The sequence below is a fragment of the Pezoporus occidentalis genome, unplaced genomic scaffold, assembly GCF_034315485.1.
Source record: "Pezoporus occidentalis ecotype Australia unplaced genomic scaffold, CSIRO_AGI_Poc_V1 ctg32, whole genome shotgun sequence".
Taxonomy (NCBI): Eukaryota; Metazoa; Chordata; class Aves; order Psittaciformes; family Psittacidae; genus Pezoporus; species Pezoporus occidentalis.
Window position 1 is genome coordinate 844507 of NW_026915158.1, and position 27409 is coordinate 871915.

The 27409-nt window shown below is 38.3% G+C and overlaps 1 protein-coding gene across 1 annotated transcript in view; it reads left to right on the forward strand.

Annotated features, from left to right (window-relative positions):
- The window catches only part of MGAT4A (alpha-1,3-mannosyl-glycoprotein 4-beta-N-acetylglucosaminyltransferase A), a 79979-nt gene that overhangs the window by 37312 nt on the left and 15258 nt on the right, over window positions 1-27409 (forward strand). Inside the window, exons 5-12 of the mRNA XM_062628558.1 lie at window positions 1049-1182; window positions 11721-11767; window positions 12283-12396; window positions 12981-13056; window positions 14821-14935; window positions 23805-23935; window positions 24578-24685; window positions 25132-25325. Of these exons, the coding sequence (XP_062484542.1) occupies window positions 1049-1182; window positions 11721-11767; window positions 12283-12396; window positions 12981-13056; window positions 14821-14935; window positions 23805-23935; window positions 24578-24685; window positions 25132-25325 (919 nt within the window). The remainder of the gene's footprint in view (window positions 1-1048; window positions 1183-11720; window positions 11768-12282; window positions 12397-12980; window positions 13057-14820; window positions 14936-23804; window positions 23936-24577; window positions 24686-25131; window positions 25326-27409) is intronic.

Consider the following 27409-nt stretch of genomic DNA (forward strand, 5'->3'; position numbering starts at 1 on the left):
GCTGCGTGGAGACCTCGTAGCAGCCTTCCAGTATCTGAAGGGGGCCTACAGGGATGTTGGGGAAGGACTCTTCATTAAAGACTGTAGTGATAGGACAAGGGGTAACGGGTTAAAACTTAAACAGGGGAAGTTTAGATTGGATATAAGGAGGAAATTTTTTCCTGTTAGGGTGGTGAGGCATTGGAATGGGTTTCCCAGGGAAGTTGTGAATGCTCCATCCCTGGCAGTGTTCAAGACCAGGTTGGATGTGGCCTTGGGTGATATGATTTAGCGTAAGGTGCCCCTGCCCACAGCAGGGGGGTTGGAACTAGATCATCTTAAGGTCCTTCACAACCCTAATTATTATGATTCTCTGATTTTGCTGCAGCCCATGGTGCTGCCCGTGGTGAGGCAGGCTGTGCCCCTGCACCCCATGGAGGTCCATGGTGGAGCAGATGCCCACCTGCAGCCCATGGGGGACCTCACACTGGAGGAGGTGGATGCCAAAAGGAGGCTGTGACCCCATGGGAAGCCCAGGCTGGAGCAGGCTCCTGGCACAGGACCTGTGACCCAAAGAGAGGAGCCTAGTACTGCAGTACTTGTGATCCTGTGGGGACCCATGCTGGAACGGTCTGCTCCTGAGGGACTGCACCCCATGGAAGGGACCAATGCTGGAGCACGCGGGGGATGTGAAGAGTCCTCCCCTGAGGAGGAAGGAGCATCAGACAACATGTAGTGAACTGACCACAACCCTTTTCCCCATCCCCCTGAACTGCTGGGGAGGAGGACGTAGAGTTGAACCCTGGTGTTCAGCCGGGGTCAATCCACTGCACGTATACAATGATCTGGCATGTCTAGGATTACTTTCTTTTTGTTTGCTTGTTTTCTCTAAGTGTTGGTGACGATTATGTTAATCATGCTCCTGATGATGGGTGGTATATTTTTAAACTCTTTTTAATTACTGTTATCTCCATCTATTAACTCTGCATTTCTTAAGCAGTGCTTCATTGCTAGGTAAGATTTTTGTTTTCAATCACTGAAAGTACATTTCTGGTTTGTTTGATTTCAGTTTCCATTGTAATGGGAATACCTACAGTGAAAAGAAAAGTCAAGTCTTACCTTACAGAAACTCTCCACTCCCTTATTGATAAGCTGTCCCCTGAAGAAAAACTGGACTGTGTTATGGTTGTCTTTATAGGAGAGGTAATCACTTAAATATTTTATGCAATTTCTTTACCTGCCTTTATAATTACAAGTACCACTCCTTTCAGCAGTTGATGAGGTTCTAGTTTTTCTTCAAGATGTAGACAGATGACTCATTCCATAAAAAGGAGACTGCATCAGTCTTGTATTTCTGATAGAAACAACCCTGAAGAGCCCAGATTTGTCTGTTTATCACGGGAATAGTGGACATAGAATCAGTGGACTGGTTATTTCTGTTTATGCATAATGACAGACATATGCTAATTACCTTATTCTTTCAACATCAAAATAATGGCTAAGTGACTCTGCTGTCATAGGGAGGATTCTTCCCGTTTTCTTCGTACTACTGCTCAGTCCTTTGTCACGTGAGTGCTGCAGTTTGAGATATTAGACACAGATTGTTACTGGGTTTATTTTCTGGATAGTGTGGATATTTTAAGTCCAGGCTTTTTTCACAGACTAATTCAAACAGTGTTCAGTTGGACTGGCTGGTCAGTTTGGCTCTGATTTAGTGGAAAACAAATCTAGGAAAATGACAGAGTGCTTTCAGAAATAATTCTGAATGTTGACTGCTGGGAATTGCGTGTACTTATTTTGGTCTGTATGTTTTTCTTAGAAATCTGACTTGGAGAGTGGGAAATGTGTATGTATGTTTGTCCATCATCCACCTAATCATATAGTGCTCTACTGAAACATTGTTCTGTGAGGCCCATAGATAAAAATTCGAATCCTCTAGTTATTACTGAAAACAATTTTAATCCTGTGTCTATTCAGGGATGAATCAGTGAAAAAATAGATAGGCATTTTAGTAATTCTGGTTGTATTATCAGCACATTCTAAAGCTTTCCTTGAAAAGTTGGCAGAATTTTTAGCTGTACCTGAGAACTGATTCTTACGGTGTTCTGATGTAAATTGTTCTGCTTTCTCTTTCTTGACAGTCAGTCATAAACTTGTCTGTCTGGATAGATCCTGCTTTTCTGCAGCAAATGCTCTTAAAACTTTTATATGGAGTATCAAGAGAATTATGCAGAATATCAAGAGAACAGAATTCATTCCAAATTACTGGAATACTGAGTTTTTCATCACTCTTATTAGTTGGAGTAATTTTATGGCCTTTTATGTAGCTTCATTTTCAAGGTTTAAAACTGAAGTTTCATTTTGTTTTGCTTAAGTAGGTTTGAGCTGTAAAGACTCTGTGTTATCACTGGACTCTGTCTTCTACAAAACTTAGAAGTGTCCCAAATTGCACAAGATTTCTTGTTGCTTTAGGCAAGCCATATTGCTATACCCAGGTTTTCCATAGCTAAATAACTTTCTTCCTTTGAGGTGGTGTGAAATTCTCTTTCATATTGGGAATGATTCTACAACGTTGACCATAAAGGAAGTGAACATTTTAGCATGGGAGCTATGGCTTTCGTGCCTAAGGAGAACTGTTGGGATACCATTACCCTCTGTTACTGCTGTCTCTGAGAGCATCATTATGTGCCTACTCGCATCTGATATGGGCACCACAGCCATGAATGTCTGGGGAAATTTGAAGAACCTAAGTTTAAATTTTTGTCCTGGTATAATCATTCCTTAGATTTCCATTTCTTTTTCTTTACTCCATCTAATTTTATGTCTTTTCTGCTTTACTGTTTCTTTGACCATGTTTCTGTTTTCTGAAGTTCAATATCTTATTGTTTGATTTGTAATTGCTAGAGGGAACTTTTTCAGTGATTAATAAGGAGCAGTAAATACTTCAACTATGCTGTGATTTTTCTGAGTTATGCTGTATATTTCAGCTTCCTTCTGCAAGATGAAAAGTGTAGGTTTATTAAGCAATTTCTCTGGCTAGTTGAAGGAAGGCGTATTTCCTTAAACAAAAGGAAGGGCTTTAGCTTTTAAAATCACTTTGTCTGTGGGATTTCCTACCCTAAAATGTGTTAGACTATTGCTGTCATTAACTTGTGTGCATTGATGAAAGCTTATTTAATAATACACTAGAGCTTGGACCAGCTATGCTAGTATCAAAAAGGATAGCAAAAGTTTCTGAAAAAAAAATGGCTGCTGCTCAACTTCTGTGCAGTTTAAGTAGAGCAAGAAATGGTCATAGTGTGAGGTTAGGTAATTTTGCTAATGAGCTTTAAATTACTATCTGGCTTTGTCTATAGCTTGTAGCAACAAAAAAAAAGCACAGGACTTTACAAAATTGTTTTTACCAGAGAATTATGTGAAAAATGGTATTTTAAAAGGATTTTCGTATTTTCTTGCTGACTTTATTTGTGGAATCAAGTTGACAGTCTTTAAGAATCATTGCTGGGAGCTGTAGTCATGGGCTGTAATCTCTTTGAACTAAGCACCCTAGAAAACTCTTTTAATATTGTTAGTTTTTTTAGCAGTTCTCACTCCTTTCTTGTAAATTTGACTTTTTTACTAGAAAACAAGTTGAAAATTAAGGCTAATGGCCTTCTGCAAACAGCATGAACAGTGTAAACAGATGAGCTAGTAAATATAGATGCATTATGGTTGCTAAATAGAGATCTGCGTATTCATTTACTGCATGGATATTTCTCAGTAATGTAATTATACACAGTAAATTTCCATACTGGAAGTTCAAGGAATTCTAAAATATCTCAGCTGATGTGATATCTAATCATCAGTTTAAATAATTACTAGAATTGCTTGACAGTAAGCTGCAATTGTCACAGTAACTGACATATGTCTGTTCTCCAATTTGTTAAAATAACTTTATTGCAGAATAATTTGTAGGTATTCATTAGGATGACTAATAAATAGGCATGATTTGGTGTATAGTTAATCTTTTTTACTGCTCTTCACTATGTAGCTAGTACATGGGCTCATGTACTTGTAACAAACAATTTAAATCTCATTAACCTTCTCTGTATGAGAACTTGCTATCAGAAAAAAAAAACCACTATAGGCTCTATTATGAAGTCCAGATTAAAATTGTCATCTAGTATTTTTATTTAATGAAGTTTGTAATTAACATGGGAAACAAGGTTTTGAAGTATCATCATAGTGGAACAACAGACAGACATACACACACATTACTGAACATGAGAGAAATAAGAATACTTTTCTGATATCTTTTTTTCTCCTGTGGGGAATCTCATTTACCATGAAGAAAATTCATCTCAGACATATTCTAAATATATCACAAATTATTGTCAGTCCACTTCATTAATCAGTGACTGCACTTAGTGCAGTCTTTTGTATAAACAGTAATCAGTGTATAATGGAAAGACTACAAGCCCTTGATTTGACAAAAAATATTAGAAAGGCAAATAATTTCAGTAAGAATCAGAAGACACTACAGGTATGAAAAAGTGTTTTGCTAATTCTCTACACTACTAATTACATCTGACTGTAGGGAGTGGTTGCCCAGCTATTTGTTCTTGGAGCACTAGGCCTTATGTTACACTTTCTTGCATACTGCTTATTCAGATCTTACTCTAGTGCTTCATGTGTGTACAGTTCACTTAGTCAAGAAAAGCTTGCATATCTTAATTATCTTTTACTGTCACCATGCAATCTCTTCATGTAAACAGGGGCTGCTAAATTAAAACATGTCGGTCTTCAAAAGTGTTTTTTCTCTGTGTCTCTGTGCACCTTTTGTGGAGAACCTTTTATTCTTTGGAAAAGCTTCTGTACTGGTTGGGTCAGTGTGACACAAACACCCAGCAAGGTACTATCCTCTATTCTGGTATGAACAAAGCCTCAGCAAACTAAGCACTGAGTGCACATACTGGATCAAACCTTGCTGAGCCTGTTTTGGATGTATTAATATTGGAGTAGAATATGTGAAACTTTTCCAGCAAAATAAACAAGCTTGTATTGTTACCTATTCTTGCTCTGGGCCTGAATTGTATATCTCTTTGATCAGCAGATATCTTGACAGAAAACAAAGGAGTATTTTGTCTCTCTTGCTCTCAACAAGGGTGTATTAATATAATCAGAGAAGTTCCATCCATTCAGCTGGTTGTTGAACACTTGAGAGCTGCTCTGTAGAGTGTGTTCCTAGTCCTCAAAACATCTGACTACATGTCTCAAGCTGGAGAAAGACCAGTAGGTCTTAGCATACACATGTATGTAATATATATGTTTTTTTGGTTTTTGTTTTTTTTTTTTAAGAAAGCTATACAAGGCTATTGTGTGAGACGATAACATTATATTCACCATGTAGTTTTAAAGGCCTACAGAGATGGTAGCCTTTGTTTTGGACATCTCACTCAAAACTGATCAAGATGACCACAATTTCTAGATAACTGACAGCTCTTTTACGTGGAATGGTAACTTGGCCTGACAGTGAGAATGTGAGATATTTAAACTGCTGTTGCAGTGACTGCTGATACTGGGCACCGTCATGGGATCTTACGTTCCTCTTTGCATGGCAGGGAGTAGCAAAGTTTTTTATATAGGACTAAAACAGTGATAATCTTTCTTAGATCTTTCTTAGATCTGAGAAAACATCCTTGACAGGATTTGAAAACTTCCATGTACCTGCGACAAATTCAGTGCCTCAGCATGAAGATAAAATTCAGGACTGTGGTCTTTTCTCAAACCCTAGAGAGTTGAATGACTGAAGTGCTTCTTTTTAAGATACCTGTTGAGGCGCACCTTGTCCACAGTAACTGTCTGGTGCTTCTGTAAGGGAACATCACCGTTTTCAGAGTTGTATCTCTCTTTGGTATCATTTAGTGTATTTGTGAGATGGAAAGAAAGAGTAATAATCTGATTTCAGAAGCATTCTAGTAGGTGACTTCATACCTGGATGATTGACTGAATTGACATTTCGAGTTTTGGGCACCACTATCAAATTTTGCTGCTGTGGTCTGCCTTGGCTTAAAGATAATGAAGACAAATTGCTTCTGTCCTCCAAATAAAAGATACCTATAATAGAAGGATGCTTTTGACTGTACACAGCACCTACCTATCTTCTGGAAAACAAATAATCTAAACCCTTTTAGCAATTTACAGGCTCACCTATGGGCAAAAAAGTTTTTTGTTTTTGTTTTTTCTTTTGGCTGGCCTTCTTAAAAGCTAAACCTATTCTCTGGTGTGGTGTTGTGGTTCACAGCACAGTCTGTATGGATGTGTGCCCTCCTGATTGAGGAGCTGACATGCAGGGCACAAGGGCAGGGAGAAGCAGGAATGGAGTGCTACAAGAATGTACTTGTGTTCCTGCTATTGCTGCCAAAAGCTTTGTATTGTGAAACCCTGTCCTGAAGTGAATTGGGTTAATCACAGAAATGATGGGAGAGAGATATTTCTTACCTGTTTGGTAGAATGTGGGTTTTCAGTAAGGGAGAGAGGAAGTCATTAGCTCATGTAGCACACAGAGGCTACATTTTGCTTATGTAACATTACACAGCTGCGTTAGGACAGTATTCTGCATTGCTGGTTTTTGCTTTGCATCTTGTTTTCATGTTTCCTGTATTTAACTTGCTGCTTCAGACCTGAAAGCAGACACTGTTTTCTTGAAAGTAATTTCTTTTTTCAGCTGCATTTGTTGAACTCGAACAGATATTATTGCCTTATGCTTTATTTATATCTGTACACTATTGCAACCACTGCTGCACTCTTACTCCTCAGAGCTTTTCTTCACTGCATAAATAGCCAAAAATAAGTCCAAATTCCACTTCAGTGGCTGCTTTTTCTTGTGTGAATTTTAATGCCTTATATATAGGTTACTATATTCCTATGTACTTTCACCATGTCAAGGCAAATACGCATTTACGTTGTCTTTTCCAGAGGCTGTTCAATTTTGCATTGTTTGCTATTATTTAAAATACACTGTAAAATTATTCCACCCCTATTTTACAGGGATGATGAAAGATCAAATAAAATTGTAGAAATTAATAAGCAATGAAATGACTGCACTTTACAGATTAGTGTGGTTGTTTGCCAGAGATATTTTTCTTTTTGGAAGATGTTATTGAGTAAGTTAAGACTTACTTCTATTAGATTTCATTCAAGATTTAACATCTGCATAATCTAACAGCCTAGATAAACCACATTGTTTAGAATATACTGTACAGTTAATGTCTGAATTTCTCCCCTCTTTCGCTGCAGCTTTTCTTCTTGAATTTGTAATATTTTGATTTTCTGCGTCTTAATTCCTCTCCTGGTGGCCTGCGGGGGGGGGGGGGGGGGGGGGGGGAAGACAAAAAAAAACAACCAAAAACCAACAAACCTTTGGAATTTTAAGTTGATTCTTAAAACTAGTATCTTGGGTTACTGTGACAGTTGGCTAGCTGTTAATCAGAACTTTCTAACCTCTTGTTTTGTCTGCTAGCTAATACATTGCTATGCACATGCTCACTCATAAAAATCAGTAAAAAAGATTGGAAAGTTCATTGCTACTCTGGTTCCTTGTGTTTGTTATGAATAACAATGTTCAGACAAATCTTAGAATAATTGCAAATTTGAGATGCATTCTTACCTCAACTAGAGAAGGTGCTTCAGGGAATTGTAGGGCAACATCTGACAAAAATCAAGGAAAGTTAAAAACTTATTTTACTGACAGTCTGAAACTTTAGTTTGGTCCACAGTGGACTCTTTTAGAGTTTTCTTTCAGAAAGATTCATTGAAGCATTCTATATGTCTCTCTCATCAAAATTGCTGATGTAAGGAGCTATACCTTAGATGTTGCCATGTTCACAGACTTATGAAAGTCTGTAGATCACATAAGCTAGAATCTTCTGTTCTTGTTCAAAGTTTAGATAGGCTGAAAGGCAATACTGGTGAGGTATCTTGAAGAGGAGTCGACTGCGGAATATTGAATACACAAAATCACATCTGTCTCAGGAAGTAACCTGAATTAAAAATAGTTGGAGTGTGGTTGGCAGCAGGAGGGAGTATTGTGTATGCTTGTCCTATTCCTATTCTTTGCTATGTATCTGTTCATGACAGCCACTGCTGGAAACAAGATGCTGACCTGGATCAATCTTTGGCCTGATCTGGTATGAATGAAAAGAGGAGGATGTCTCACCCCAGGTGTTTCTGCTTTCTCTCAGAGATCAGTCATTTCATAAGGCTAGGAAGAAAAACCAAGCATAAAGATTTGAACTGCTGATACTGAAGTAACCACCCCTGCTTATGCCTTTCATTAGTTCCCAGCAATCTACCAAACAGGACAAACTTGTTTGTAAGGCTTCCTGTGGTTCATTGATAAGGTGTATCTTTGTGGCTGGCACTGTTAACTCTTAGGTTGCGGCCCATCACAATTCTGCATTTAATCACTTTAAAGGAACTAATTCTTATTTATTTTTTTTTTTTTACTTCTTTTTCCTGGGTCCCAAAGTCCTAGGGATTACTTAGTCTTCAACCTTAATAGTTTTACTAAGAAAAAATTCTGGGTTTGTTATTGCATTCTGGTTTGGTAGACAAAACCATTCATATCTGTAGCCTCAGGTTGTGCTGTGTTGGTTGGGATCACCAGTGACATTTCCTTTCAACAGCAGCAAGCAGCACTGATACCATGAAACAGAATTTAAGCTCATCATAGCTGCTCCAAAGTCAACCTAGTATCTACCAGATGATCTTCCCTGAAGCCTGAAGAACAGTTACACTTTGTCTTTCACGGGTGACTTCCTTTTGATTAATCTGGATTTGTCTTGTCCTGTTTAAGGTTCTTGGAGAAGACAAGGGTATTACTCCTTATGCAGTCTTGTGTCCTGCAGGTTGATAAAGAGGAGCGTAGGTCTTATATTGTCAAGGCAGTAATCACTTTCTTCCTCAGAAATGGAGAATAGCTTTTGGTCAATAATAGGTTTGGATTTGGGGTTTTTGTTGCTTTGTTTTTTGTTTGTTTTTTTTTTTTTCCTGTTTTCAGTTACTAGCTGAATTTTTTGCTACTGCTTGGAAGATCCTTAGGTTAGAGCAATTATCTAATCCTGATTTCCTTCCATCACGACCCTGCAAAGTCTTCTATACAGTTAACTCTTCCCTTGGGGATAGTCACAGCTTGATCAAATTTAGTGCATATTCTCATTTATTTCATGAGGGTTGTGTGAAATAACTTACATGTGCCACCTTCCTGGGACATGCCCACAGCTGAAGCATGTTGGCAAAGATCCCATGTACTGTTAGGCTGGGTAATGAGAGGAGTTGGTTGCCTCTGGAAGTTCTCTGATATGGAAATGTGACAGTCAACCTCCTATCCTAAGGGGAAGAGTTTGGTGTTGAAATCCTGGTTCTGAATCTCAGATGTTGCTGAAATACAACTGCTTATTTAGAAACAATGGCAGGATATCAAGTTTTGAATGCGTTTGATCTTGTGAAAAATGGCATAAACTCTTTTAACCTCAATGTTCTTTTTCATTCTAAAAATGGTGTCTCCTTTTGCACTATGTTGATACAGTGGTTGTTGATTCAGAAGGAAGGCTACTTATTAAACCAGCAGTGGTATTTGCTGTCTCGTGTTCAGTGCAGCTAGACCAGAGCATCTTGATCCTGTGTGACACCAGCACAGATTACAGTATGAGATTGGAAGATTACAGACTACATCTCTTTAACATGAAGCTATTGTGATTGCAGCTCTGCTGTGAAACTGCCAACCTTTTGCATGAAGGACACAAATAAATAAGGGAAAGTAGGGAAAAAAACCTTCTTATTCCAGACTTTTCTTTTTTTTTCTGATTGTGGTGAATTCTATGTAAGTATGTAAGGCTTAAAAGCACTAGCAAGGCTTCATGGTGTATCTTCAAAATGCATCGAAACTATGTTTAGTCTCAGGAGATGTGCACTAAGGCACGGACTTGTGACCAAAGATACGCTTGCAGCTGGGATGAAGTTAGGCATTTATTTTCATCTCTGGAATATTGTATGGAAACTAGCTGTGTTTCTGCTCTGTATATGTATATACATTAGTGTGTATACATATATATTTTAAATCTTGCCTTTTTCTATACAATTGCAGTACGGTCTGTTTAACAAGTACCTGAGTTATTAATGCTAGACCAGGTAATTGAAGGTTGGTGCGCCAACTAGAAATTCAAATTGCTTGTCTTTTTTGTATGCTGACTAGACAACAATTTCTGTATTTTTTTTATGCTTAAAAGGTTAAAAAAGAGAGAAATGTTTCAGTTAAACATGGATATACTAAAATTATTTTTAGGTAGTCTCTAGATCACTGATTTGCAACTGTTACACACAGCATAAGAAGTTATGTCTTAAACTCCATTCCAGTAATGAACTGTGCGTGAGCAATCCATATATGTATTTTAAGACAGTGATATATCAAGGTCCGTATGGACCTGTTAGTCTCCATGTGTGGAACTCCCTGCAAGATGAGTTTTAAATTGTGAGCACCTTCCCTGCTTACTAGAACTTTTGTCCAGAACTAGGCATAACACTTAGGAAGAAACATGTATGAAAAATTTATAACACATGCTTTCTACTCACATTTCCCTGTGGTATTTAGAACCTGGTTTTGGAAGAAATCCCCTGTTGTCCTCTTTGTAAAAGTGTGCGTCACTGGCATTATGTTGGATTTTATAAAAATAAATCTTTAAAAATAGGAATGGTGCCTTTTAAGATCAAAGGGTAAGCACCTTTATCAAACAAGATTAGTGGTTCTATAGAAATGTTTGGGAGGGATTTATTCTGTATGTGTATAATCCTTTAATGATAACATGCATTACAAATTCATCGGAAAAAATGAACTACTCGTTTCATTTCGAAGGCAGCTATTTCTCCAGAATCCTCATAAGCCACCAGAACCTGGGTTGATCTATAGACTGTACATTTTCTATTGAAAACTGATAAATAGTGAGTCAAGTTATTAGATTAGGAAGTGTATCAAAGATTAGGGTTTTCAGTAACGTTTATGAGTTCACAAACTCTTTCCTGAAATGCATATATATGACCAAGAGAATAGGTTAAATAATTGGCCAGTTCTGGCAAGTTAGATGATCTAGACTTTTCCAGAGTGTCATGATCTGTGTTTTAACCAACAGTTAATTTTTAGAATCTATGCATCTTTAAGAACTGGGTGTTTGGTAGGATTGATAGTCCCTGAAATTTAGTCTCTGATGCAAAAAAGCAACCCTAGCTGTCTATGGTTGGGTCATCCGTGCTTTAAATGTAAAGTTTAGGAGGTGCATTTTTGAGGAAGGAGTGTGTGTTCAGTGACCTGTGTTTCAGAAAGCTTTCCTTGGTAATAGCATCATATATGTTATTATATAACAATAATATGAAGTTCTTCCTATACAAACGCTCAGTGATCATTTTGTCCTTAAGAGCATGAGGGGTTGCAAGAAAATTCCACACTTGGATTAGAACTGTTTGTTAAGTCCAGATATGAGGCAAATATTCTTCTCTGTTTACAAAACAGTTTGTTCTGCATTACACATAAGCCATAGTTACAAAGCTTTAGTTGCAATATTTTCTTATATTACTCAAATGTCTTACATGCTGAAATTGAATTACAAGTACAGCTACGTCTAATGTTTATTTTACTGGGTTGCTTTAAAATGTAGCTCTGAAACTGTTAAATATTCTATTTGTTTTTTTTTTTGTTTGTGTTTTTCCAGACTGATCTTGATTATGTTAACAGTGTTGTTGCAAGCCTGGAAAAAGAGTAAGTTGTCATTCATTTTAATGGAGGTTTTCTTAGCTTGTCGGTGGGTTTGCTTTTTGGGTGGGTTTGTTTTTTTTGTTGTTTTTTTTTCCTAAATCTGGTTGTGGTAAGTAATAAAAAGTATTCTGGAAATACGAGATCATGCATTTTTGTTTCTTAGGGGTTTGGATGTTTGAACAAAAACTTAATAGGTGACAGATTAAGGGGCAGTGATTCAGTCAGTTGAACTGTAAAACAATAAATGGGATTGAATTATTTGGTGCAACATCAATAGGTGGGATTGCTTCAACATGCATGGAAATTTGTGGCATCTGTGGCAGGAGGCTATACCAATCTGAAGAAGATGCTAAGGAAAACAACACTTTTTGTATACTTCTATTTTATTTATACTTCTGTTTTACATGCTTTGTTTAAGTCATTGTAACCAGACACAATAACTGTACCAACAGAAAGCAAGCAGAAAGTCTACAGAGCTCAGACTCTTTCATGTAATTTTAGGATGTTTCTATTGACAGGTTTTCTACAGAGATGAATTCTGGCTTGGTGGAAGTAATAGCCCCTCCTGCAACTTACTATCCTGACTTGACGAACTTGAAGGAGACATTTGGAGACTCAAAAGAGAGAGTGAGGTTAGTTTATTCACTCAGATCTATTCCCATCTCCTCCCACACTAGCTTTTGTTGTTTATGAAATGGCAAGTGGGATGTGAATTCTTGAAATATTTTCTTACTGTAATTCTTGAAAGTGTGGGGATGCTAAAAGTGCTCTGTGAATCCATTTCATTCCTATCTGCATGCTGTTCTGCGTGTGATCAGAGCCTAATGCTATGCTTGGTTGAATTCATTTAGTGTTAAATTCTTGGAGGAGAACTGAGACTTTATATAGACTTTTTTGTTTACTGTTTTTCTTGAAATACAGTGTAAACCTCAGTAATTCCAGCTGAATTACCATTTAAAATGCACATTTGTATTTAGTGAAATGTCAGGGAATTTTCACAAAATCACATTCAAGTTAAACCAGTTTTATGTCTGTATTAAAGCATGAGGTGAAAGCTTTGTTCCTTTTATTCAGACAGAGGATTTCCTGAGGGAACAACGCCAAAAGCAACTCCCCTAATATTTCACTAACATGCATCATTCTTTATAGTGACATTCCTAGTGTGTATTGAAATACTTTTTTTTTCATAATTCTTAAGCTTTTAATTTCATTTCAGATGGAGGACGAAACAAAACTTGGATTATTGTTTTCTTATGATGTATGCTCAGAAAAAGGGGGTTTATTACATTCAGGTAAATTTATATTCTTTGTTTTGAGACAAGTTTTCAAATGAGTGTTGAGAAACTATGCTACTGGTCACATCAGGAAAACCCATACAGAACTTGATTCCATAGTTGAAGGAGTGCATTAAATATGGAGGTTATGGTATATGAGAAAGTAATTTGTGGAGGACACTGCCTCTGAAGTAGAAAGTGATTTGTCCTATGTGACTAATTTTTTCTTCAGATGCTTAGTAAAAAAAGCGAGGAATGCAGGCAGCTCCCTAGGCAAAATCCACCTGCACAGTTCTAAATGGAATTTGAGCTAAAATCCAGTTTTACATTCTTTTGAAGGCAAATGCAGCATTAATTTATATAGAATCATAGAATGGTTAGGGTTGGAAAGGACTTTAAGATCATCTAGTTCCAACCCCCCTGCCATGGGCAGGGACACCTTTCACTAGACCAAGGCTCTCTCCAACCTGGCCTTGAACACTGCCAGGAATGGGGCATTTACCACTTCTTTGGGCAACCCATTGCAGTGCTTCACCACCCTTACAGTAAAGAACATCTTCCTTATATCTAACCTAAACTTGCCCTGTGTAAGTTTGAATCCATTACCCCTTGTCCTATCACTACAGTCCCTGTTGAAGAGTCCCTCCCCAGCATCGGTATAGGCCCCCTTCAAATACTGGAAGGCTGCTATGAGGTCTCCACTCAACCTTCTCCAGGCTTAACAGCCCCAATTTTCTCAGCCTACCTTCATATGGAGGTGCTCCAGTCCCCTGATCATCCTCGTGGCCCTCCTCTGGACTTGCTCCAACAGTTCCATGTCCTTTTTGTGTTGAGGACACCAGAACTGTACACAATACTCCAAGTGAGGTCTCACGAGAGCAGAATAGATGGGCAGGATCATATCCTTCAACCTGCTGATCACACTAATGACTGTTGTGTGTAGATATATTTTCAATGTGTTGCTAGACTTGTTTTCTGTATTCCTTTTTAAAGAGGTTTTCAAGAACAGAGTTAAGCAATTTTGCTTTAATTTAGCTCAGAATTGCGCCTAATTATGTGTCGCTGCTTTGAAGTAGAAGCTTTACCTACAGGTATTGCAGATTTAGTGAGTAACTGCAGTTATGATCTTAATTTAGATTTTGGTACTATGTCTCACTAGGGGGAGAGCATGAATACACTGGGAGAAAGGACAGAAGAATCAGGATCCACTGCACTTACTATGAATTAAAGGGCTTGTAGCACCCCATCTTGACAGTTCAACTGCCTGGACTAGATGATTAATTTGGACTATGCACCTATTCTGTTGGACAGCTAAAGCCAGTTGAAATGAATCTCACCTCTGTAGACAATGTCTCTTAGCTTCTTGTCGCAGAGGAGAAATTCTTTCAGTGCTGTCAGGTGCATGAATAAAGAGTGTAATGTTTGTGTACAAATAAAACAGCTGTTCTACTGGTAATGTCACTTAGTCTAGCATTATTTCAGCGATGATTTTTCTCTGATGGGAGAAGCTAGAAAAGCAATGTTCTGAAGTAATAAGTTGGGATACCTTTGTGAATTCTTACTACAGAAAGATAATGGTTCTCCACAAAGAGACAGACTGTGACCCCTACAATAGTTATTCTTGTCTATAGCATCTAGGTTTTATGGCAGTGCTTGCATTAGAAATATATGGCTATGCGTTAGCAATATATTGTAAATCAGAATTTCCTAGCTGTACTTTTTCTTCTTGCTTTTCTGGCTCTTCTTTTTATTTATGTTTATGTCATTGTTACCTTCCTCTAGCTTGAAGATGACATCGTTGTCAAGCAGAATTATTTTAGCACAATAAAAAATTTTGCACTTCAGCTCGCTTCTGAAGATTGGATGATTCTAGAATTTTCTCAGCTGGGTTTCATTGGTAAGAAATTGTTCACTTTTGTTTAAAAGAACACATTCATCCTCAGACTGTGAATTAATAGTGATCTGACTTCAAAGCTATCTTCTTTGTACTGGAAATAGATCAAGAAGTAGAAGAAATTCATTGTTTTTTTTAGGAACTCTGGTTTAAGTCAGGGTTTTGTTTTGTTTTTTTGCTGTATGTTTTTTTTTGTTTCCCCCCTACCACTCAAAGTCCCCCCAAGTTGTTTCATATATGATTGTATGACTGAGTGTACTCATTTGTATGCTTTTGTATGACTCGAACTATTGGAAAAGAGCATTTTTATAACCAAAAGTTAGTTCATTCATAAAAATACAGTTGAACTGCAAGGGATGACTTATATTTTTAATTTAGCTGCTGTGAAACAAAATGTCATTAGAGCACACCTGTCTGAAGTAAAAGAAAAAAGCATGAAAACTATCTCCACCTAAAACAACTTCATTGGCGTCTCTAACAAGATTTCCAAGAATCAGCAGGCATCACTTTGTCTTGGTTGCAAAGCCTGTTCTATCTCCACCTTTCTAATCAATCAAGGAGAAGTTATGACAGTCTGCTCCTTATTAGGTATAGTTAGAGTCTGTCTGTCATTTGCAGTGAATGACAGTGAGAGAAGCTAAGGCAGCATCTCAGGCTTGTGGATTGACTACTAGGATGCTGCTGAAATTACTTTGGTTTTTTGCTCTTACGCTAATGTTTTTATTGAGAGGCACTAGACATAACAGAAATGCCATGAAAGAGAAGTTTTGAAGGGATTTCACTAATCAGAAGGTTATTTAATTACTGCAGTGATGTGTCGTGATCTGTTTAAAGGCACTAAGCTGGAGATAGGTGAGGAAAAATGAAAAGCTAAGTCGAACTGTGGAGATTCCTTATGTAGTCAACACAAACGATTCCAGTGCAAGGGCTCTAAGTTGAGCTTAGAACAGAAAGAAGTTCTGCATGCAACAGATGAAGTGCAGTCCAAGTTCAGTCACTCTCTTGGAAATTCTCTCTCTTGTTTTTACTTTGGATCTACTTTCCAGAGAATGACTTAATCTTTAACTCAGTGACCCATAATGGTAGCACTGAGAACTGTATGAATGGCATGTACTGTCCTTTTTCTAGTTCAGCATCAGGTGTGCTGTTGAGGCAATAGTTCCCTGACTTTCACGGCCTCAGACATTAACTGAGTAGAAAGGAAAACAATAGATATCTCCTAAGGCTGCTATGTTAGGGTACAAACTGGTACTTTGTATATTTCCCTGTCAGTCTAACCTACAGAAACCATGGAGAGAAGAAGAGGAAATGGGCAGAGGGAAGTCTCCTTACTTATCCTGTCACCACATAACCTATCTGCTTAGTTGCCTTGGCCTGTCAACAGATATGCACTGTTGCTGAAATAGTTATGGACTGGTTTTGTGGCCTCAAAGGTGGAAGGGAGAAACAGGGTATGGTATTGCATATCAGGGCAAAATAAGCAGAAGCTTTTGCCCTAAATAGACCTGTCTCCTCTGTTGGGGAGTCCCTTGCAATTTTCTGTGGTTCTGTGGCTACAGAGACTGGTTAAATACCAGCATCTGATTAGGCTTTTTTCCTATTTGAACAGTTAAACTATAAACCCAGCTAAGCCCACAATTTGAGTTTTAGCTCCAGTCCTAATTGCACTTGAAATGTAAATTAAACGTATGAAGTGTTTGGGCTATGGAAGTAAATTACATTCATTCTACATTTGCTTAATTTAGTAGTAGAACATACTCACAAATTGCAGTTTTGTAAGGCTGACATGTCAAAACTTGTGCAAAACCAACTTACGGTTTAGGACATGCATTGTCTAGCTCATGCAGATGTATTTATTATTTGTGTATTTGTGCATTTCACAGCCCTTTCTGTTCTCAGTGCTGCTATAGTAGAGGGCACAGTGCCTAAAGCCAGAAGGAGTAGGTAAATAGTTCTTAATACTGAGATTTGGCTTAATTACCTGCAGAACTATTTAAAAATATTTTTAAAGTTGTTTTTCTGCTCTGTCTATATGCCTTTTTTCAGCAGTTGTAGTTTAAATTTAGTTATTAGCTCCTGCTGCTTGCATCCCTGTTCTTTGTTCCTTGGGTGATATTTGTGTGCCTCCTTTTAATTAGATGATATCAGTAGAATTTCAGATGCATTTAGCTATGGCTACACATCTCAATGTTGCTTTTCTACCTAGAAAATTTAATTAGCTTTTTTCTCTCAGTTTAGCGCCTTATCCTGCTTTTAGGTTTTGAGAGAGAAATTAGTATTCAAGAATGTGACTAAAATTTCTGCCTTGGAGGCACATTGGTGTGCTGTAACCATATACTGCATAGAAATTTTATACAAGTAATGTAGATTTTTCTCATCTCTGCTGTCACTTTATGGATCTTGATGCATACTGGTACTATGGTAGTTTGGTAATGTGGGTAGCTATGGAGAAGAGTAAAAGCATCTATTTGTAACGGGATGGGTTTTGTGTAGATGTCTAAGAGCAAGTAGAGCACTGAATTGTCTAGATGCTAGGGATTTAGAAATAATCTCTAAAAAGAGAGGTGTGGCTGATTCACTGTAAGCTATTGGAAACCTTGATCAGCTTGCAAGTTTGCTAGGTAAAAATCTTTCTTGTCACAGTGTATTTCTGAACTGAGAATCTAATTTATGCAGGTACTACATGAAGAAGTGGCAAATGCAGCTATTTAGGCTGACAGCAGGATTACAGAATTCTGTCACCTCTGCCACAGAGAAGTTGCTTCCTTTGTTTTTTTTTTTAATACTGAAAGTATAGTCTTTAGTGTTGTCAAGTATCTGATAAATAATGGGTGAGATGTATGCCGTTTCCCTTAGAAGCTCTGTGGAAGATGATGCCTCTCTTGCTCTTCTGGGTTGTGGCCCCTGACACAACAAAGTCATACTAGCTTTTTTGTGAGAGATAAGTGATTTGTCTTGCAACTGCCTGGGAGCTGAAGTGTTTTACAGAGGATATGCAGTACTCTGCACTGTAGCTATAATGCCATCTGTCACAAACTTTTAATGGACTGGTCTGAAACTGGCCTTTTGGTTATCTTACACGGTTCCTCTGAATCTTAATGTGCCCTGATGTTTTAAGGCCTGTTCTGATTACAGTTTTGCTCAAGCTGTCCACATAGTTGAAGTTTTGGGAAGAGTAGATCAAATCAAATATTTGAGATTTAAATAACTTCAAAGAAGTTCTGGTTTTAATGCTAGTATTTGCATTTCATTAACAGGGAAAGCATTGAAATACTTAAACCGTAGTTAGAATATGTGCTTGCAGATATAAAACTATTGTTGGTGTAGACTTAATATATTTAATGACATTTATGCAAAAGAATGAGAAGGAATGATTTAGATATTTGCATTTCAGAGAACTGTGGAAAACAAAGTTTTCCGTTTTGTGTCTGTCTCAGGGCCAGAACAGTTCAGTAAGGATAGCATTTAAATGGACTGAAAGTCAGATTGAAGGCTTGGCAGGACACAATAAGTAATAGAAAATGTTCTGCAATACCTTTTTTTTTTAACCAGTCCTGGCTCTCACTTGTATCAGTATAGATAAATAATATTTCTTCCATATTTCATAAATATCTAGAGATTTATGGAGCAAGATTTTACATTTTGAGTCTTAATTCTCTTGGATTTTCAAGTTTCTTTCCAAAGGGTAGGTTGTAGGAACCCAGAATCTGAAACCTCTGAAATTTTGTCATTAAAGTCTCCTGGGTTGTGTCTGTTCTCATGCATTGTACCAAGTCATGAGCATGGTACAAGATGAGCCACTGCTTCAATTCTTTCACATTATGTTTGGTTTGAGGTGGTGCCTGTTGACTTCAGGTTTTACTTAGGTATCCTTGGCTTGATGAATTTCGACTACATTCTGGGGATGACCAGTGGGCAGTCTGTAGCCTGGATTTAGAATGGCATCTTAACGGCTCTGTGGCTCACAGCACCTTCCTCACCTGCAGCTGTGTGTGAGGCCACAGGACTGCAGCACCTTGGCAAATGCTGCTGGTTGTTCTTGGGCTGTGGCGATGTCCTAGGGAAGCCAACCAGCTGCTGGTATCCTCACTCAGGAGAGCCTAGGCAAGGGTTTGGTTGGTTTGGATTCAGACAGGCTGGGGTGTTGATCTGTGGAGTAGGAGTTGTACTTTTCTGTTTCCCATCACAAGGGTTAGCTGTGGACAGTCAGGGGTCCAGAGCTTTGAAGACCTGGTTTTGTTTTTCCAGGGCTTCACTGCAGAGGCCTGGTTTTGAGCAGATGTAGCAAGAGTGTTTTGCGGGAGAAAAGAGGGTGTTGATCCATAGCAGTACTGTGCTGTGCCGGAGGTGTCCTGAAAACGGAAGTGACAGATGAGGGATGCTGTGCAAGGAGCTGGGACAATGCTGTGCCAAGCTGGCCATGGAAGGTGGTGGCAGCATTTCAGCAAGTAGTGTGTGGCTGGCTGTGCTTGGTTACTGAAGGGGGACCAGGGCTTTTCCCAGGAGGAGGGTGTTGCCTGTTCATTTTTGCTCCTGTGATCACCAGGAATTAAAGTGAGAAGGCTTTGCCTGTACTGTCAAACCCTTCCGTGGTGCTGGGCAGTGTAATGTAGAGAGGCCAGCTTGGACTGAAGATACTAATGCAAGTACAGTTGGCTGATGCTGACTTAGTATATTCTGACCAGTTGCAGTTGCATGCATCAGGGTTTGTTTTGGGGGTATGTGTGTGTGTGTGTGTTAATTTTTTTATTTGTTTTGGGTTGTGTTTGTTTTTTTTTCTTATTTTATTTTCCTGGTGCATCTTGTGACATTATTAACCAAATGATTCCCTGAGTCAGGGGTGGTTGCGTGGTTGACAGTAGCATGCATAAAGGGCCTCTCAGCCTAGCCAAGTTTGCCATATGGAAGCAAATACTTTGTTGCTAAACCTGTTTGTATTTTAAGTAAAATTATGATAAATTAGGAAAAAGAGTAAATTCCTACTGTTAGGTTCAGTCTTCTTATTTAATTTTAGGCACAGATCCGGTACATTAACATTCAGGTTTTAAATGACATGGTCTGTGAGTGTCTTTTCACTGTAGATGGCAACTGAAGACTGTAGTCCTTGTGCTCTTTAGAAGATGAGCTAATCAAAGGAAGAAATGTACAGTGTAGTTCTATTGCTCTGTCCTTGGGTATACCAGGAAAAGCATTCCAGAGCATCATGACTGTGTATCCTCCTGGAAGAGGATAAACTCTCTTCTGTCAGTTGCTGTTGAAATTGGAGCAATAATGTGGGGGTGTTTCTGTCTTGAGTTGCATGGTATTTTGCATCTCGTCAACACCACAGGGAAAGGTCCACTTCCTATGGATGCAGCTGGGAATGACAGACTACCTCAGCAGGTGTCATCAAGAAATGATGGTTTCAGTTCTATAAACATCCCAGAAACATCTGATTAGTCCCATTTTTTCAGCTTGTATTTGATTAGGATTCCTTGTATTTTTCTCTTCTCCTGCCCTATGCTACTGAAAGCAGTAGGCAGAGATGAATCACCAGGAAAACTGGAAGCCCATTTAGTTGGAAGTGTGACAATCTGAAGGAGCTGTTATTCTGCATGAATTATTTTAGACAACATTGTACAAATCATGTGATTGTTTCCTACCCATTTAAAAATATTTACTTCCACAAATAATGTTTTAAAAATGATAATACAGTGTGTAAATAGTAACAAATAGTAACAATATGCTAATAAAAAAATCATAACATCTTTCATGTCTTTGAAGAAGAAATCTTTGAAGTTGTCCCTAGTTTAGTAGGAGTTGTCCCTTGTGTAGGGGGAGTTTCAAATTTTAGTTACAGCTTTTCAAGTGGAGATGCTTATTCAAGGGCCTCATTGCAAGAAGCACAAGTAATGTCAATGGTTTTGCTTTATAAATAGCCAGATTAAAGGTTTCTGTAAGGGGCAACTTTGATTAAGCAGTGTCAGGTCAGTTAATGTCTTATCACATTTACTTTGCCAACCCATGGTGTGAATGGTCTGCTTTATGAATATAGCATCACTCCAAGGGATAAAATAATTGGGACTTTTATCAGGTGCTTCATGTCTGTATTTATTGCACTGCATCATGATGTAGCTTTGTGCTTATCTTATCCCTGAATTCCAAAAAAAGCGTTATTTCATTGGCTATGTTCTGATCAAATTTCCTAGTAGTCATAAGAGAATGAGAGTGTATCATACCTGTTTTCTGGAAAGGACCATGCCCTATAGATGGTCTTCTAAGTATGTGTCTACTTTTTGACAAAATGAATGATCTTGCGATTTGAGATCCTGGCATTGGCAAAGCTAATCTCCGTATGTAAGAATCCGATACCTAATAGTGTCAGAGCACACATAACAGGGCCCTGCAAATTTGATGCTGTCCTTTAATCATATCCTTGTTGCTACTATGTGTAAGCTGACAATGGCATTCTGTGTCTACTGATACCTGTTCTAGTACAATGGCATACTGTATCTACTCTGAGATATTGTATATTGTGCCTGGCTCAGTCACCTGCTTCAGTAGAGAAAATTTTGATCCCTGTTACAAGAGGGATTTGAATTCTCATCTTCTTGTTGTGGATTTTGTTTGTTTGGGGTGTTTTTTTTATGCTGCCTTGCATTAATCTTCTATGAATTACAGACTTCAGTGAGCCTTGAAAGAAAGAGAAGTAACTGAATGTCTGGCTCTGAGTGGTATTCCTTGAGTACATTCACAGTGAAAATATAGTTTCCTAATCACTTTAGACTAGATAATTTTTTATTTTTTGTGTAATACTGGCTCATGGTGATACTCAGTTATACCCTCTCTTAGAATCATAAAATCAGGATGGTTTGAGTTGGAAGGAACCTTAAAGCTCTTCCAGTTCCAACCCCCCTGCTGTGGGCAGGGACACCTTGCACTAGACCAGGTTGCTTAAAGCCCCATCCAGCCTGGCCTTGAACACTGCCAGGGATGGGGCAGCAACAGCTTCTCTGGGCAACCTGCGCCAGTGTCTCACCACCCTCATAGTGAAGAATTTCTTCCTACTGTCTAATCTAAATCTATCCTCTTTCAGTTTAAAGCCACTGCCCCTTGTTCTATCACTACATTTCTCTCCTTATATAAATGCAAACATCCTCCTTAATGGCTAAATAAGGTAGGCTGCCTGCACCATTTCTTCATTTCCACTCAGCCATCTGTTCAAGTAGTGCTATATTGCTGATAGTTTTTAACCTTCATACAAAACGTTGTTCCCTATGTGTAATCCACACTAGCCTATATAGCTCCTTAGTGGCTTTTCCAAATTATGTCCTCTTGTAGACAAGAACTAAATCCCATTTTCTGATGAGTGTGGGGAATGTTTTTGCCATCTCAGAGGGCAGCCTGTTCTCAATGTCTTCCCCAGCTGTTCTTTGTAAATATAGAAGAAGATATTAGGGTCTCTACCACTTGTGGAACTTTTTATCTAAAAAGCCTGTGAAGGCCTCAGATTACAAGTGGAAGAAACACAAACCACATTTCACATGCCAAAGTACTGTGTGTTAGTGTGTTGTACAGAGCTCCCAGGTGTGGAGGGACAGGAGACTTGCATTGGAGACTGATCTGGTAGACTCTGATACATTAGTGCCCCCAAGCCCCAAGAGCTCATGCAGAAATCAGCACTCATCACCGTCTGCAGAACTGAATCACTTCATCTGGTGTCTTTGTGAGAGATTCATTGTCATGTGATGTCTTTCTCCCTGCTTTCTCCTTTGTAGCCTAGCAAAGTAGAGGCAGGCTTCATCTGCAAACTTGATAATGTCCTCTGAATCCACCCTCAAATCTAGCACTATCTTTGGGAGTTTAGTTGGTACTCAGTCCCTGATAAAAGCACTTGTCAGTCCGTCTTCAGCCTTGGACTGCCCCAGTCAGAGTTGTGTTGCTTCTGGTAGCAGTGTCTTCATAGAAGACGTCTTTCTTAAGTGTCCACCTTTCTCTTCAGACTCCTGTGCTGGCAGTGAAGTGTATTCCAGGGCCATGTAAATAGTTGCTCCTGTTGATAGTAAATAGAATTTCTTCATCAACAGTAAGTTTCCTTCTTTTGCCAAGGCCTCCTTAAAGCATCACAGTTTGCAGGGATCCCAAGAATCCTGTAGCACAGTGCGACCCAGAAGTCCCCCTAGATTTGACCAAGCAGTATGCTGTCTTGGAAGCCCCAGAGTCATGGCAGTACTTGTCAAAGAAGTTTTGCAGCTTTTGTGGGAGAGGCTTTCTACTAGGCGGCTGACTGTTTTGAGTACAGCTAGTTGGAAATGCCCTCAGTGTAAGTATGCTGATGGCCTATGCCTTTCAGAAAAAAACTTCTGTCTTTATTTTTAAGTTGCATTGTCTCTGGTTAAGGTCTAGCAGCTTCTTTCTTTCCCTTTGATTTTCTGTGCAGAATGATCTGGAGTTAGTGGTAGGTGTTCCATCTCTGCTTTTTTTTTGTACAGGCAAATGCTGAAATTGTGTGACTGAGCAGATAACGCTTGAAACAGCTCCTTGTCTCAGATGCTTGAAGCTTACATGTGACATGGAGAATCATAGACACAAGTCTGTAACTCTTCTTCTTCTATTTTTACAGACTGACAAATTCTTTTCTTAGGGAGACTGTATTGTATACTGAGTATCTTGATAGCACCAAGATATATTACAAAGACTTATTTGAATAGTTGTTTTATTTAGTTTTACATAGTTAAAAGGTATGGAGCTTTAAAAACATTGAGATTTCAAGTTTTTCACTGCTAACATTTCTTGTCTTGGCACAAACTTGTCATCTGTTGTCTTACTGTTTTCAGAAGACAATGTTATCTTTAATCTAAAATAACTCCTGTGTTTTTTAATGTCATCACAGGTAAAATGTTCCAGTCTCCAGATATCACTCTTATTGTTGAGTTCATATTTATGTTTTATAAGGAGAAACCTATTGATTGGCTGCTGGACCATATCCTCTGGGTGAAAGTGTGTAACCCTGAGAAAGACGCTGTAAGTTTGTTTTTATTACAAAGCTTCTAAAATGTTTTCATGATGGTGAGTTGGTTTTGTGAGCTGGAGGCTAGCATACTATGTATTACGGGGGTACTACATGTTCTGAGTCTTTCTTCCTACCAAGATTTTAGTCTCAAAAAGAAATTTAGAGAGTTCTCAGAGGCATTATGACTGTTATTGTTTCAGATTTTGGAGATGGATGCAATAGAATGAAAAGCAAAAGTCTAGTTGTTTTCTGTGCGTAGCATTCCTAAAATAACTCATTCACATAACCCCTCATTCACTGAGGCTCTGCGGAAAGCCATTGCTTAGATAGCAATCATAGAGAAGGTTCTGAATGGGGAGTAAACTTTGAATTTTGGGCCTTCATTTCTCAAGCAGCACCCTTGCTGAAAGACTGACTAAGCAGGTTCTGTGCAAAAACTTTGAATAGTATTGGATTTGCACAGCATTATTGGTAGATTTCTGGAATTAAAGTAAGAGCTACTGGATAAATAGGTCTGGGTTCTTGTTGAGAGTTTTTGGTTCATGTAATGTTACATACTTGCAGTAAGAACTCAGCAACCTTGTGTTGGTTTTACAAATGTGATTTATTCTTTTTTAACCCCCTTCCATTTCCCCTTCTGCCCATCATTTCAGAAACATTGTGATCGACAGAAATCTAACCTGAGGATACGCTTCAGGCCTTCTCTTTTCCAGCATGTTGGCCTCCACTCCTCTCTAGCAGGGAAGATCCAGAAACTAACAGTTAGTACCTAAAGTTTTGCTTCTTTTCTAGGTCAGGTTGATTAAATGAAAATCTTTGTAGCCTTTGAGAAAACAGGCATTTTCTTGTCTGGCACTTTTAAGCATGTTGTACATACTCCAGTTGGAATGAAACCTGATTTCAACTGGTTACAATCAAGTGTAAGAAGTGCTAATCTCAGCTTGGTTTTGTGGATTTTTGCTAGGGGATGTTTTTTGGTTTTTTTTTTTTTTTTTTTTTTTTTGGAGGGGTGGTTTGGTTTTGTTTTTTTTTTGCTTCAATGGCATGTTCATCTTATCAGTAAGATCTGATACACCCAAAAATGAGTAATGCATTCATTTTCTGTTTGACGCAAGGATTTGTTTTAAGTGTAATCACTTGGGGAAAAAAAAAAGTATAATGAAACAGGTTATCTGACCAGCATGATACTTGTCTTTATTTCAATTAGGATAAAGACTTCCTGAAACCATTATTGCATAAAATCCACGTGAATCCACCTGCAGAGGTTTCAACATCTTTAAAAGTCTACCAGGGACACACACTAGAAAAAACCTACGTAGGGGAAGATTTTTTCTGGGCTGTCACACCTGTTGCTGGGGATTATATTCTATTTAAATTTGACAAGCCAGTCAATGTAGAAAGGTAAGTAATTATTTGCCTTTGGTCTCATATCTAAAGCTGCTTGTTTGCCAAGAATGCTTGACGATAGAGCGTTGGGGCTGTCATTATAATCGAAACTGAAATGACACAGGGTCTTTGGAGTTCAGCTGAATCGATGTTCATTAGTGTCTTCCCTCTAATTCTTATGCAATTCAAAACTGGTGCTTCTCTGGAAGTTAAGAGAATTTGAAAGAAGGCAATTTGATTGTATTTGGTGAATCTGCTTCTAATTACAGAGCAATTGTACAGCATGGTATGTGGTACAGTATGTTGTGCCCTGCAGCCTTGGTCCACTTGATTGTCCAGATCGGAAATCTTGCTGGAGCATATCACGATGTCCCCAGACCTGAAAGCTGGGAACTCTGAATGATAATGTTTTTCAGATGTAGCTTTAGGGCTTGAAAACAATCAGCATGCTAAGACTCCAAGCTGACCTATTTGAAAAAATTAAAAATGACAAAAAGAATAAAAGGGACAGGGGGGCCTGCCCTTCACATACAAATATCTGTGATTTGTTAGAGGACTAAAGGTGACTTATTTTTGGATACTACTCAGATGAAATAAGGGTAATAGAGTTTGTGCCTTAGAGTGTAGTCATCCATTAGCTTTATGGAGGCTCATTTGCTGCTTTTCTTTTTACTGTCTTGCCAACATAGTAGTCCAAGACTCAAAATAAATTGTTCATTTAGTGTCTGTTTAGATGTTATGTTTGTGGATTCCTTTCCTACTTTCTTCACATACCTTATGAGACCAGTACCTATAGTCTGGTAGAGCAAAGTTTCTTTGTATCAGTGTCACTGGATGCTTTTCCTTGTGAAGCAGCCATTTTTGCAGTCCTGAGCTGAATCCAATTAGTCAACTTTGGTGCCTTGGTACATAATCAAAGTGTAAGTCTTCACCTTGGCTTAGAGCAGCAGTAAGGAGCATTAGTTTCCTTGTTACTATGTTGTCCATACGAACATCTGACCTATGAAACTCAAGTTTGTAATTTGAGAAGTCAAATTACTGAAGTTCATCGTTAGAGTTTAAAAGACTTTTCTGGTTAGCTTTCCAAGGTGCATGTGTTAAGCAATCTGACTGCCACACCTCCTTGGATTCAAGGCAGAATGTTTTTTTATCCTGTGCCAATAGTTGAAAAAATACGTATTTTTTCAACTCAGATATATGAATTCATTGATTTCTTTTACATCAAATGTTCCCCTTCAAAATTATGAAGTAAATGTCCTATTTGTGTGTTTGCTTTGTTTTTCTGCTTCATTGCTTGGTGGTTGTTATCTGGCTTCTTGGTTATTTTTTTAAAAATTATATGCATCTATGTTATGAATAGTGTAACTTTAAGCAGCAAATGATAATCTTAGGTGGATTAGGATGAGTCAAGTGCACAATGGCAATTTTGAAGAGCACTGCTATCAAGTATCATAGGGCAGCACTGTTATTCAGAAATGGTGTGCACAGGTCTGAAAATAATCTTTTTTGATATGTATTTCCTTAATGGCGAGAGGGTTGAGAGAATGAGTAAGTACTAATTATGTGTGCATAAAGGTGGGAAGAGAGTGTTTGTTATTGTGCCCTGGAAAATTGAATCTAGGCCTAAGGTAGTTGCATCTACCTGCTGTGTAAACAACAGTCCCAGCAGTAGAAGAGGATATGATTTTTTTGTTGTTGTTTTTATTGAATCAATGCATTTTAGTTTTAGAAGAAAAGGAATATCTTGTATTCTGTTGCTTCCCAAAGGAAATCCACCAATAAGAATGATGCTACCTGTTCAGATTTAAGTTTAACACTGTTTGGACTGTCATTGCAAGCACTTTAAGACTTTTGTTGCGATTTTAGTTTCTATTGCCACAGTGTCCTCAAAAATGCCATATTTTGCCTTTTTGAAGTCAGTGGCTGATTAGGGAGGGCTACAGATGGAATTTCAAATTGTTGAGACTTGGTTTTGTTCACCTGCTTAATTGCAGCAGCAGATTTTGGTAGGTGAAGGTCAAGTGGAGCAGTGGTGTTGCCTGATATTTCAAGGGTGCTTGCTGAGGCAGTCAGAAATAAAGCTGTGACCTGTTAGTTGA